This window comes from Colletotrichum higginsianum, chromosome 1 (genome assembly GCF_001672515.1).
Source record: "Colletotrichum higginsianum IMI 349063 chromosome 1, whole genome shotgun sequence".
Classification (NCBI taxonomy): Eukaryota; Fungi; Ascomycota; class Sordariomycetes; order Glomerellales; family Glomerellaceae; genus Colletotrichum; species Colletotrichum higginsianum.
Window position 1 is genome coordinate 2,001,425 of NC_030954.1, and position 12,541 is coordinate 2,013,965.

Consider the following 12,541-nt stretch of genomic DNA (forward strand, 5'->3'; position numbering starts at 1 on the left):
CGAGACCCGTTCCTCATTAGATATTGGCAATTCTGACGGGAACCAGTGAAAGTCGCGGCTTTAATCGATGTTCACCGGTGGCCGTACTAGTCAGTATGTAGGTGAAGGAGGCGGGGGCTGAGGCTCCTCTAATTCCGATGGGCTGCTGACTCCTGCAACTTTGCTGTGGACTCGTGGAGTCAGACTACCTAACCTACCCAACCCGCCAACCTTGGTGGTGGATTGCCCGCACTTTCTCCGCAAAGTGGGCCACTGGTTCAGTGGCGCCAATATCCCCAGCTCCTTGGAATTTCAGGCCGACTGCGTCACACCTTGGCTGAGAACTCACTCTCACCTGCCGTCGAGTCATTCATAAATCCTGAGAATTCAACGGCGCCAAAAATCTATCAACACCCCAGCTATCCGCTTGCTTCTTTGGACCCGGCTTAGTATATTCAACTCAATCATCCATATCCGCATTCACAGTTACTCGCCATCTCGCCTTTGCAATGGCCTACAACTAACTAAGCTGCTCGTTGAGCTTCTTCCCCTTCGCGCAAACGTCCGCAACGACGCCTGACATTCACCGCCAACGAATAACTAATCTTTGACTATCAAGATGATACCGCGTATAGCGTCTCGTTCTTCTGCTCTCGTTACTGCAATAGCTCACCATAACCGGTGCCTACATCCAAATTGACATCGTTTTCCCCCGATACTACAAACGTAGAAACCACTGCAGCTCTGCCGCTGTCGCCACCTTCAACTATCCGAGATGGCTTCCGGCTCCATATTCACTTTCGACACCGACCCCCAACGGGTCTCCTCTCCCTGGCTGGCCCCCGATGACCCAGGAAAAAAGCCTAGGTCCGACGATGGACAGGTCCAGCCCGGACACCTCTCGGACTATGGCGTGACCAAGTTGGAAGCCGAACCACAAGAGGGCCCTACAGAATACAAGCTCCATCTCCTGCTACGGCCACGGCGTACTTACACGTCCATGACCACCATCACCTTTTCTCAAACCCCTAGGAACCCGGCCACCCGCTCCTCTAGGATCGCTTCGGCGGCTCTATCGGCTTCGAGCCAGAGCCGACAAGTCCGCCTACAGCAATTGACGACCCAGTTGCTTTGGAGACTTCAGCAATCGTGCGCCTATCATGCTCTGAACCCCAAAGATCTCATTATCCCCAAGCTTCCCGATGATGCGGACGACTTGAGCCAGGCCATGACACCGCAGAAACCTCTTCCCGGTCTAGAGGAATCTCGCGGAGCTCTATACGAGATTGGCGTAGCCGACGACGGTACTCTCGTAGGGTTGACCAAGGACGAGATGGATGAGAGTATCACAACCCTCAGGGTTATGGCCGCTACCTTGGGCTGCCGGGTCGAGATTCTACGCCATGTCATAGTAGGCGAATGCGAATGGTTGGAGACGTCCGAGTTGGTCGACAACGAGGCGACCCAACCTGTCCAGGTTGTACGACAGGGAAGACTTTGGGTCGTAGAAGCATTGGTTACTCCCGACTACTCGACGCAGCGTGCTCTGCCAGAACCCTCGGAAGACGGCCGCCGCGAAACTAAGCCATCTCTAAGGGCCAAGGAACCCATTGTGCTTCCAAGCAGAGGGCGTTCCACGACCGATCAGTTGAGAATAACTCTCACCGGACCAACAACATCGGGAAAATCCACTCTGCTGGGGACATTATCCACGGGGACTGTTGACAACGGACGCGGGAAAAGTCGTATCAGTCTATTCAAACATCGGCACGAGGTGGCTTCGGGGCTCACCAGCTCCGTAGCACAGGAAATTATTGGATACAAGAACCATGATGTCTTCAATTACTCGCGGGACCACGTTGAGTCGTGGATCGATATCCACGACAGTGCCGAGGATGGCCGCCTTGTCTTCGTCTCTGATTCGGCCGGCCATCCCCGCTATCGCCGAACCATCCTTCGTGGCCTTTTCGGCTGGGCCCCTCAATGGACGGTTCTTTGCATTGCCGCAGACGATGCAGACGCAAGCTCGACCAAAGACGGAGCTAGTTCCTCGGCCAACGAAGTCCTCGGAGTTGCGGGTGCTGGGGTTGATCTAGCAAAAGCACATCTGGAGTTGTGTCTGAAGCTGAAGACCCCTTTGGTTGTTGTTATCACCAAGATGGATCTGGCGACCAAAACAAGCCTGCAGCGGACTCTTGGCCAACTGTTAACACATATCAAGGAGGCGGGCCGGGTCCCCAGGATTCTTCAGCCAGCTTTGTATGGGGCCCAAGAATGGACCAGCATCCACTCAGCCGACCTCGATAAAGTTGAGCCCATCATGGCAGAGATGGACCGGGATGGAGACCTGCTCAAAACGGTTCCCATCATCCTTACCAGTGCTGTCAGTGGTGCCGGTGTTGGTCTGGCCCATGCCCTCTTGGAGAACCTACCCCTTCCACCGGCACCCACCGCACAAGACTACATTGGAATGGCACTCAACCCGGAACAGCCTTCGTGTCTCTTTCACGTTGATGACACCTTTAGTCTCCCGGCTTCCTACGCTTCCCTCGCTGAGAATCCAAACCAGAACGACATGGGAACCGTCGTGTCGGGTTACTTGCGGTTCGGCCAGCTCTCAGTTGGAGACACAATCGTCGTTGGACCTTTCCCCTCGGGTGATGACGATTTCAAAGGCATGACTCCGGAAGACCGGGCCTCTCCTGGAAATTACGGGCTGTCAATATCCCATCCCGCGTCGGCGGAGCTGGCCAAAATTGCGATACGCAACACAGTCGCAGCCTCAACCATCAAAGGAGAGTGGCACAAGGCGAAAATTGTCAGCATACGCAACCTGCGCTTACCCGTTAACACTCTCGAAGCGGGCCAAGTCGGCACCATCGGCATTATACTGGACATCCCTCCGGAAGATTCATCCGAAGGAGCTCTCGAGTCGTCGGTGGCTTCTCCTAGGATCCGAAAGGGTATGGTTCTGGCCATCCCATCCAAACATATGGTGGACACAGGCATGTCTCTTCAGGCAGCCAGTGGGTTAACCGTGTCTTTCAAAGACCCGAACACGGCGTCTCTAACGTGTGGTTCCCTTGTCAACGTCTACGTCGGAAGTGTTCGTGCAGCCGCTAAAGTCAAGGGGGTCACTAGGTTGCCTACCAGGGATGAATCGAGAGGCCCGAGTGCGGACGAGAGTGAAGAAATCTTCGATCTGACCGAGCACGATGAACACGCCTCCACTTTCGAGCCAGAGTTCTCCGGTGTCCAGGTAACGTTGGAGCTGTTGACTAGTAGGGAATGGGTGGAAATGGGGTCGCAAATCCTGATGCTCGAGGGTGGCCGCAATGATAGATCTGGCTTGGAGGGATTTATTGGCACTGTTGTAGAAATTGTTGATTGATTTGTCGTTGGAAACAAATGTTCGGTTCTTGAGAAGAAGCGGCGGTGTTGGTTGCGACTGCCGCATGGCTTGTTTGTGGCGCCGTGACAGCGTTGTTTGCTTCATTGCTATTTAGCTTTTATCATGAAATACGTTTTGCGTTTAGTCTTTGTAGTATCCCCTCAGCGCCCTAACGCCAACATTGCCACTTCTACCCCTCCGTATCATTCATTATGCCCTCACGATACCGTAAAATAAAGTCCAGGTAAGAATGAAGCCAGGCAGACCACCAAACAACCCACTCGTCCAGACATCCAATGGCCCTTTGAAGTAGCGGCTCGTATCGAGAAACGGCAAGCCTGCCGATGTTGATTCCGGAGCGATTCGGAGAACGTAAAACAAGCCAACGGTTAAGAAGGAGAAGAGAAAGTAGAACAGGAAACCGCTGTAGGATTCGAGACCAAGGATGCCGGCCGCAACACCGAAGAGAGAGGCCGTGAGACTTTGCAGGTTCGAGAGGGTCTGCGCACATATGAGTGTGTTAGTAGAAAGTTGCGCCCGTCGCAAATGGTGAGGGCTGTCAAGAAGCCATCCCACCTTTGTGTTGTGCATCACAGATTCCTGCACAATTGGGGAAATTTGGTAGTCGCGTTCCGACGGCATATTTGCGGTCTCGTGTGTATGTTTGTTTCTGGGTTTCAGGTCGTTGAGGCGTTCTTGTTCGGTTGAGGCGATTCGGGGAGATCTCGGGTCTTCCTATTGTGCTGCGTCGTTGTGTCGTGAAGTGAGGTTCAGGTAGCCTGGTAGCGTTTGTTCGTGTCGTCAAGCTCCTCCTTCACTCTGCGGACCTATTATTAGGTAATGCTAGTCGAACCTGGGTAGTATCCGTATCTGTAATCTGTGACAACCTAGGTACCTAGCTAGCGCTGCTGGCGGAGTTCGAAGCGACGTGGCTCGGGGAATCCGGCCCTGTGATTTTCCGAGCTAACTAGCATCCCCAGATGTAGTGGAGCCCAGGTGCACTTCGTTCTCAGCTCCGCCCAGTGGTCATCCCATTTACCAAATTTAAAAATATGCAAATAATGCCCAGGTACCAGGTACGGTGCACAAGCCACATCTTCGGCGGGCTGTTTGTCTCTCCTCTTCACCGTGATACCGTTAGAACGCTCCGTTAGCTGGAGCAGATCATATGCAATCACCCCACCGAGGCTCCGACCACCCCTTGCACCTTAATCGGTGCTTGCAGGGGTCCAGTTTCCTTCCCCGTTCGCGAGTGAGCTGGGTCGGCGCTTTGAGCGAACTCTCCCTTCCACCCTCCCATCCCCCTGCGCAACCTCCGCAATCACAACGTACCCGTCGTTTCGATTCGTATATATCCCCCGACGGACCGTCCATACGCCCTCTGCACATGCCATTGCGTTTCGACTGAGCCTGTCGAATTGTTATTCGATCGCAATTCGCCCATTGTTCCGTCCACGATTCTCACGACGCAGCGGCCAAACCCAACGACCAAGAGCGACAGATGGCCGTGCTGCTTGCAGTTGCCTCGCCGATACTTGCCAGGTCGCTAGATGGAGCCAGTCGTGTTTGACCAGTCGCCGCTCGCCGAGTACCTTCGTGGTAAGTGCAACATTCCGAAATAAGGCCCAAAGACCTTCCACCGAGACCGCCTGCTGACGAGATGCGCGCGCGCGCGAGACAGACGAAGGCGAAGCCGAGCAGGCGGGATGGGCGCACGACGATCCAACCTATGATGTGTCGCCTCCCTCGAGCCCCGAATTCGCGCCGACAGGTCGGCCGATGATCAGGTCTAGATTCCGCAACAACCCCCTCCGAGTCGACATACCCACGAAGGCGGCCTCCAACAAGTCGTACCGGCGAAGCTATTCTGTGCGCATCTTGAAACTCCCCTATCTGCAACATATGGGGAAATTACTGACTTGCGTATCCTCTCCAGACCGCGGTAGCGTCCAGGATTGACCGAGCCGACAACTCCAAGTTCCTCGAGCAATTTCGCTATACTATTATCGCATCCCAGCTGTTGAGTGGGCACTCCATATTATCCCAGCACCATGCATCATCCCGACCCGCCCAAGCTGCCATTGACGGCAATCCGGCCGACAAGCTGCTCGACTCGACCGGCGCCGCTGTCGTCGTCTTAGGGGCATTGGCTCTGGCCGTCTCGATCAACTGGCTTGCGGGAACAGGTTCATTGAACAAGAGACGCGCCGTTGTTATTTTGCTAGCAGTCGTGGTCGCTGCAGGGATTGCCCATGTGTTCATGCGAAGGCAATGGCTAAGGTACAGACGGCTGCAGGCCCTCTCAGAGGTCACTGCGTTTGTTTCAAACTCTCAGGAATTCGACAGCGCGACTGGCGCAGCAATTGCTCTGGTGCAGGAGGTGGAACTTGTTTCAAGAGGCTACCGTCTGTAAGTTCTGTCTTCCGAGCGTAAATCGCAGATGGAAAAAAAGGTCTGTGGTGCGCTGACAGACAGTTTAGGAGTGCGCCTCTTCCGCCCATCAGCCGTATCGAGGATCGCTCACAGACACGCAAGTGCGTGCGCCTGCGCAAGGCTCTCAGAGCCTGCTTTGCAGATGTCATTCCCGCATACGATCAAACCGTCTCGATAGTGAAGGCATTCTCGGAACAACTTGACCTGGAGAAATACTACGATATCTACGATATCAGCGACTTCGACATGTCTGATGCCAAGCAGGGCTTCCAGGAGAATGAGTTCGAGGACAACGAATCGTTGCGAACGCTCAAGATACTTGCCGCACGGTTCCACACCATTCGCAAGATGTTTTTATGTGCGCTGCTAGCCCTGGATGCAAGTGGTGACAGCAGCGACCTTTTGAAATGGACAACAACGGTAGAGGCCGTTCGCACTTTAAACACGGCGACTCAAAAAGCGTTTGAGAGGTTGAAGAAACTCTTAAGCGACGAGGAGTGTAGGTGGCCCTTCTCTAATGACACGTTAGCTAGCAACTGACATACCGTAGCTTTCCCGCCGCCACCAACTCCGAAGATGCCCCTGACGCCTGGTAGAGAGAGATGGAGATCGCAATTGCGGAAACTCAACTCCTTATCCAGCGGTATCCGCGGCTTGCAAGCCAAGTTGACGTTGCTGAGAGAAGAGTCTGACCGAAGCCTTAACGAGTCCGACGATATATCCGAACTTGGCTCGAGCCTGATGTTGCAATACGAATCTATCGGAGCAGACCTGAAAATTCTGATGCAAGCTTGGGAAGAAGGTAAAGCAGCGCTCGCCTTGGGTATCGACCGGAACGAGAAAAGGCTGTCTTCCATGAGCACACTGCTTTCCCCAACTAGTTCACTCAGCGGTCTCACTACAGTCGACGAGGGGGGAGCTGCCGAAGCACTCAAGGCGCTGAACGGAGAGTCCCCCTCCAGCTTCGATTTCAGTAGCACAGGGGAACCCGACACAGAAGAGATATTCGAGGCTGTCGCTCAACCTAGGCCTCGCAGCCTATTGACGAGAGACGAGCGCATAATCAAGATGAGAGAAGAGCGGGAAAAGCGAGAAATCGCCAAAGAAAAGGCCGACGCCAACAGAGGCATGATGAAGGAGCTCGAGATGGTCATCAACCTCCGACCCCGCCCGCGGACTGGGACGAATCCGTCACGCATCGTTTCGATGTGACGAGGACATGATATTTTTGATGATGGACACGGCGTTTGAGAACAGAAGACTCTAACTGACTACAGTCATTCGAACATTTGATTTGTTTTATTTTGCCTTGGTTTCTGATACATTATCTCTTTCAACATAGTCAACTTCTACTGATTGCATATAGAACGGGACTCAAGGACACGTGTATGGGGATTTACTTATTTGGTTGGCCATGTGTACTTTATGATGACACTGATGCGCGCCCAGGGGCACCCAGCGCAGGCTCCAATCTGAGACAGAATAAGCTGTACAGACTAGTGCAATTATTCTAGTTGAGCATTAAGACGGGGGAAAAGCACTTCGATTTGTTTATTTGCCTTTGTTCATATTTAATAACAGCCTCTGTGTAATTAATGCTACTTATGCAAAATCCATCCGTGTTGCTATATTGTATGTTACCTAGGTAATGTGCAGTACACATGTTGAACAAAGAAACACCTGTCTCCTTCCCCCTGGTTGTCGGGGAAAGTAAAGGGGCCACTGGCTCAGGGGCTGTCAACTTGGAAATCGCCCCCCTGAACGAGTGGAGGGGTGTTCGGTGAGCCCGGGCCAGCCATCTCAGGTGGGAAGGTGCGCCTGGCTCACTGTCCCTTACGTACCTAGGTAAGGAGGTGGATAGTGCACGGTCCATTCATCATCGATCAGAAAGACAGAGTGACACTGGAAGGCAACAACGGCCCCGCGCGCGTTAGGTTGGCGTCAAGCCCTATCAAACGCTTGACGCGTTGTCTCCTCTTCTCCAGCCCACCTCGACGCGCGACCGTGTTTGCCCATTAAAGTGCTTTCCGCGTCAAGTCCTTCTCTTCCTCACCAACCCCTCAACCACACATCTTGACGATCAACTTTTCCGGTACAGCCCACGGTCACCTCTGCACTTTTCTCTTCTTCTACTTTTGATTTCTGAAGATACCCCTCTCCTCTTTATTTCTCACACACATAACCAGGCAGTATGTATTAGCCCCTCATCGAATATCCTCTTGGCTGTTTCGCTCCCGGCGCATGACGTTAACATTACACAGAAATGTTGGAAGCTAGACTCGACCAGGCCGATATCCTGAAGAAGGTACTGCGTCGCGGTGAAGCAACCGCACTCCCAAAGTTGTAGTGCCTTTTTTTTTGCTGACCTAGCTAGGTTGTCGATGCTATCAAGGACCTCGTCCAGGACTGCAATTTCGACTGCAATGACTCCGGCATTATGCTCCAGGCCATGGACAACTCGCATGTTGCCCTGGTGTCTATGGCTCTCAAGACCGAGGCCTTCTCCCCCTACCGCTGTGATCGCAACATAGCGCTTGGTGTCAACCTGGGGTCGCTGACCAAGGTTCTCCGCGCTGCTCAGGGTGACGACGTTCTGACGCTCAAGGCAGAGGACGCACCCGACAGCCTGAACATTCTCTTTGAGAGCTCCGAGAACGACCGCATCAGCGAGTACGACCTCAAGTTGATGGACATCGATCAGGAGCATCTGGGTATCCCCGAGACGGACTACGCTGCAACGATCACCATGCCTAGCAGCGAGTTCAAGCGTATCTGCATGGACCTGATGGCCATGAGCGAGTCAGGTAAGTAGTCCCCAATGGCGTTCGACCCTGGGAGAGGAAGACAACCACTAACGCCGCGGTCCATAGTGACGATCGACGCAAGCAAGGACGGTGTCAAGTTCGCATGCAACGGCGATATCGGCAACGGATCCGTCACCCTTCGAAGCCACACCAACGTCGACAAGCCCGAGCTCAACGTCGACATTGCCCTGTCGGAGCCCGTGTCGCTGACCTTCTCCCTCAAGTACCTGGTCAACTTCTGCAAGGCCGCCGCCATTTCCAAGCAGGTCAAGATCTGCCTGTCAAACGAGGTACCGCTGCTGGTCGAGTACACTCTGGTGGGCCAGAGCTACCTGCGCTTCTACCTGGCGCCCAAGGCAAGTTTACCCGAGACGCTTGTTGCAGAATCGCGACTAACGAGGACGTCTATTTAGATTGGTGACGAGGAGTAAATCAGCAATTGACGACCGAATGAAGTTGATAATGCGGGCGTTTCATGGGATCTGGGACAGGGCAAAAGGGCCTGTTCTTCTCACTCTGGATTGAGTTTTGCATTTGTCTAGGTAGAGAATTTGCGCATTGCGTTGGTAGACGAGAGGCGAAAAAACACTTTAGGGACCACGCAAGATAATGAGAGCATTGTTTCCGCCTTCACACACCCACCCATTCGAGGCCTCACGCTTGTCGCGCCAGTTTCCTCCGTATCGGCATTTCAATCTCGTGATCCTAATAATTCTCGATCAAGGTGCGCCAGCTGTTTCCACCTGGTTCAGCAGCCAATACCCTAGGTGGCTGAAGTTGCCAATCTCGGGCTAATGCGGGGTCCTTTGATGCACCACCCTTTTGGCGGGGTCATCTTTTTGTACGGATACACCAGACGGACTGGCACGCTTGGGACCCTTGAAATTATCGGATTGGACGGGCACCGGCCGTCGCATCAGAGCCAGAGCGGGAACGCGCGAAGCTAGAAGGACCTGGAACCGCATTACATCGGTCCATGCTCTCGAATCTCACTTTGAGTCACCTTTCCGACTTCACGATTACGATAAAGCGATATCTCTCTCGAGTACAAATCTATAGACACTCGGCATCTTGCGCCGATACATAGCCCCGTTCCTTTCCTTCGGCTTTTGGTCCTGTAACGTCTGGGTTTCAAAACCACATCTTTTGTTTGTCATACATCGTTGCTTAGACACTTGGATCGCTCCGCGCATCGGCATTCCGATAGAGACTACCCCCGCCCATACCAACTTCTGACATCTGAAATCACCTCGACCTCCGAGTATATACGCATCTAGAAGTTGGACGGCGCAATCGCATTCCTTGAACTCACAGTCTTGCACCGGCATCATGGCCTCAGAACTGCCTATCCCGGATACGCGCGTCCTGGCCGTCGCCAGTCACGTAAGGCACAACCCAAGCTGATGTACCGCCATTGCGATAGGTGACTGACGATTAATCAAAGGTTGTATCTGGGTGAGTCTCCGCTCCCCACCGGACACGCTCACGGGTGCCCGGGGTATTTGATCGAAAAGGAAATCCGGCTTACGGTCTATTGCAGAAACGTAGGGAACAAAATCGCGGTGTTCACGCTGCAGTCCCTCGGCTACGACGTGGCGGCCCTCAACACCGTCCAATTCAGTGAGACACACACCCTTTCCACTCCTGTCCTCCAGAAACCTGCATCACGAGCCCTTTTACGGCTGACACCTCCCAAGGCAACCACACAGGTTACAGGCAATGGAAGGGCACCAGGGTATCCGCACAGGAGATTCGGGACCTCTTCGACGGCCTCAAGCAGTCGTACCTTGACGACTTTGATATGATGCTCTCGGGATACATCCCGGGCGCCGAGGCTGTTATCGCCGTGGGCGACATCGCAAAGGAGCTTAAGCAGAAGCAGACGGCCGCGGGCACGCCCGGGAACTTCTTTTGGGTCTTGGACCCCGTTATGGGCGACAACGGGAGGCTGTATGTCGCCGAGGAGGTCGTGCCCGCGTATCAGTCGCTTGTCGAGTACGCCGACTTGATTCTCCCGAACCAGTTCGAGGCCGAGTACGCAACCAAACCCCTTCTCCCCTCACTCCACGTTCCGACTCCTCTCCTGGTTTCCAGTCAGATGGAAGCCCACCCTGCTGCGAACAGGCACACACCCAACTGACACCCCCCGACAGACTGCTTTCAGGTGTAAAGATCACAGACATGCAGACCCTCCAGACCGCCATCCGTGCCCTGCACACCAAGTACCGCATCCCTCACGTCGTAATCACCTCTGTATCCCTCGCTTCGCCCGACCACCCGCCCTCGCACCTCTCCGTCGTCGGCTCGAGCATGTCGCCCACCACCAGCGAACCGCGCCTCTTCAAGATCGTCTTCCCGGCCATCGACGCCTACTTCTCCGGCACAGGCGACATGTTCGCCGCGCTGATGACGGTGCGCATGCGCGAGGCCGTCATTGCCGCCTCTGGGGGAGCGGGCGCCGGTGCCGCCGGTGAAGGAGAGGAAGGGGAGGCCCTGCTGAAGGACCGAAAGTCGTGGCTCAGCGGCGACGAGGTCGACGCGCTGGAGCTGCCCCTGGCCAAGGCGGCGGAGATGGTCCTGGCTAGCATGCACGAGGTGCTGGCGCAGACGGCGCGCGGGATGCAGGAGGTCGTGCGGGCCGCCGGGGTGGATGAAACGACGGAGGAGGGGAGGAAGAGGCTGCACTTGCTCAAGAGCAAGAGCGCGGAGCTGAAGCTCGTGAGGAACCTGGCGAGCTTGAGGGAGCCGGTTGTGGAGTTCCGAGCGAAGAAGTTGTAAGCCAGAGTTGAGGGCGGGCTGTATGCTTTTGGCTATGAGAGGTTCATAAATGCCTAAGCACCCGCGCGCGCACACACACACACACACACACACATAGGAGGAGGTTGGCTGTTTATCACTTGCATGGGGCGGCGTAGATCGGTCGGGATAGAAAAACGCATATCATGGTCATCATTCGTCTATCTTTGGTCCCTTGTTCTATAAACACGCCATTTTTTTCTTTTCTACTTTGTTTTTCGCCCATGGTGATGCCACCTAGCCATCACTGGCTATCTGTCTACAGCCATATGGTAGATAGGTCGGTATCCTGCTTCTGTGCCGAGAGCTCTACTACGCAAGAGCAACGCCCGTGCTGCCGAAGCCGCCAGCGCCGCGCACGCTCTCTTCGAGCTCCGCAACCTCGACGATCTCGGGGGTGAATATGCGCTCGACGACGAGCTGGGCGACGCGGTCGCCCTCGGCAACTTCGAAATCGGCGTCGGCATGGTTGAAGAGGAGGACCTTGACCTCGCCGCGGTAGTCGGCGTCGATGACACCGGCGCCCGTGTCGATAAAGTTCTTGGCAGCGAGACCGGAGCGGGGGGCGATGCGGCCGTCTGTGTACGAGGATCACGGTCAGCTAGCACCCAGACAGGAGGAAGGAGCAACGGGGCAGAAGGGGGGCCTCAATCGCAACGAGGACGACACGGACGTACAAGTGCCGGCAGGGACGGAGATGGCGATATCGGTGCTGACGAGGGCCTTGCCGCGCGCGGGGATGGTAGTGGCCTTGGCGGCGTAGAGATCGTAGCCTGCGGCGTAGAGACTGCCGCGAGTAGGCAGGCGAGCCTTGTCCGAAAGCTTTTTGACCTGGAGAGGCGGGCAGGGCTCCATGGCGGCGGGGACGGGAGCGTCGTCAGAGGTGGTCTTGATTCGCTTTGCGGGAGGGTCGGACTGCTGCTGCTGCTGCTGCTGTTGTGTGGCGACAGGCTCAGAAGGGCTCATGTTTTGTTTTGTCTTGTTTTTTGTTTGGGTTGGGATATCTAACAAGATAAGACGTCTAACGCATTGTTCAGTGGGATGGGAGGGAGGGGACGAAGATCGTCGTAGGTGGCTCTATGTAATAGCTAGCAGCTCGGCCACTAGAGAGCTGTGACATGTGGGCACTTTGGCGGTG

General features: G+C 54.8%; 6 protein-coding genes across 6 annotated transcripts; 4 read left to right on the forward strand and 2 right to left on the reverse strand.

Moving 5' to 3' along the window:
• Positions 1–754: 754 nt before the first annotated feature.
• Positions 755–3,370, forward strand: CH63R_00621 (GTP-binding protein; the record flags this gene model as incomplete). The annotated part of the gene is made up of 1 exon (XM_018295596.1): positions 755–3,370. The coding sequence occupies one exon, from the start codon at positions 755–757 to the stop codon at positions 3,368–3,370; it is 2,616 nt and encodes an 871-aa protein (XP_018163958.1).
• Positions 3,371–3,580: 210 nt separating this feature from the next.
• CH63R_00622 (Duf786 family protein) lies at positions 3,581–4,012 on the reverse strand (the record flags this gene model as incomplete). Its single annotated transcript, XM_018295597.1, has 1 exon — positions 3,581–4,012. The coding sequence occupies one exon, from the start codon at positions 4,010–4,012 to the stop codon at positions 3,581–3,583; it is 432 nt and encodes a 143-aa protein (XP_018163959.1).
• A 908-nt stretch (positions 4,013–4,920) lies between these two features.
• Positions 4,921–7,015, forward strand: CH63R_00623 (Proliferating cell nuclear antigen; the record flags this gene model as incomplete). The annotated part of the gene is made up of 5 exons (XM_018295598.1): positions 4,921–4,969; positions 5,052–5,239; positions 5,307–5,779; positions 5,851–6,302; positions 6,354–7,015. 5 exons carry the CDS (start codon positions 4,921–4,923, stop codon positions 7,013–7,015), a joined length of 1,824 nt encoding a protein of 607 aa, XP_018163960.1.
• Positions 7,016–8,066: 1,051 nt separating this feature from the next.
• Positions 8,067–9,020, forward strand: CH63R_00624 (Proliferating cell nuclear antigen; the record flags this gene model as incomplete). Its single annotated transcript, XM_018295599.1, has 3 exons — positions 8,067–8,108; positions 8,178–8,607; positions 8,674–9,020. The coding sequence occupies 3 exons, from the start codon at positions 8,067–8,069 to the stop codon at positions 9,018–9,020; spliced, it is 819 nt and encodes a 272-aa protein (XP_018163961.1).
• A 916-nt stretch (positions 9,021–9,936) lies between these two features.
• Positions 9,937–11,385, forward strand: CH63R_00625 (Pyridoxal kinase; the record flags this gene model as incomplete). The annotated part of the gene is made up of 5 exons (XM_018295600.1): positions 9,937–9,990; positions 10,052–10,062; positions 10,148–10,227; positions 10,305–10,641; positions 10,761–11,385. The coding sequence occupies 5 exons, from the start codon at positions 9,937–9,939 to the stop codon at positions 11,383–11,385; spliced, it is 1,107 nt and encodes a 368-aa protein (XP_018163962.1).
• Positions 11,386–11,715: 330 nt separating this feature from the next.
• On the reverse strand, positions 11,716–12,369 carry CH63R_00626 (Deoxyuridine 5'-triphosphate nucleotidohydrolase; the record flags this gene model as incomplete). Its single annotated transcript, XM_018295601.1, has 2 exons — positions 11,716–11,981; positions 12,081–12,369. The coding sequence occupies 2 exons, from the start codon at positions 12,367–12,369 to the stop codon at positions 11,716–11,718; spliced, it is 555 nt and encodes a 184-aa protein (XP_018163963.1).
• Positions 12,370–12,541: the final 172 nt, after the last annotated feature.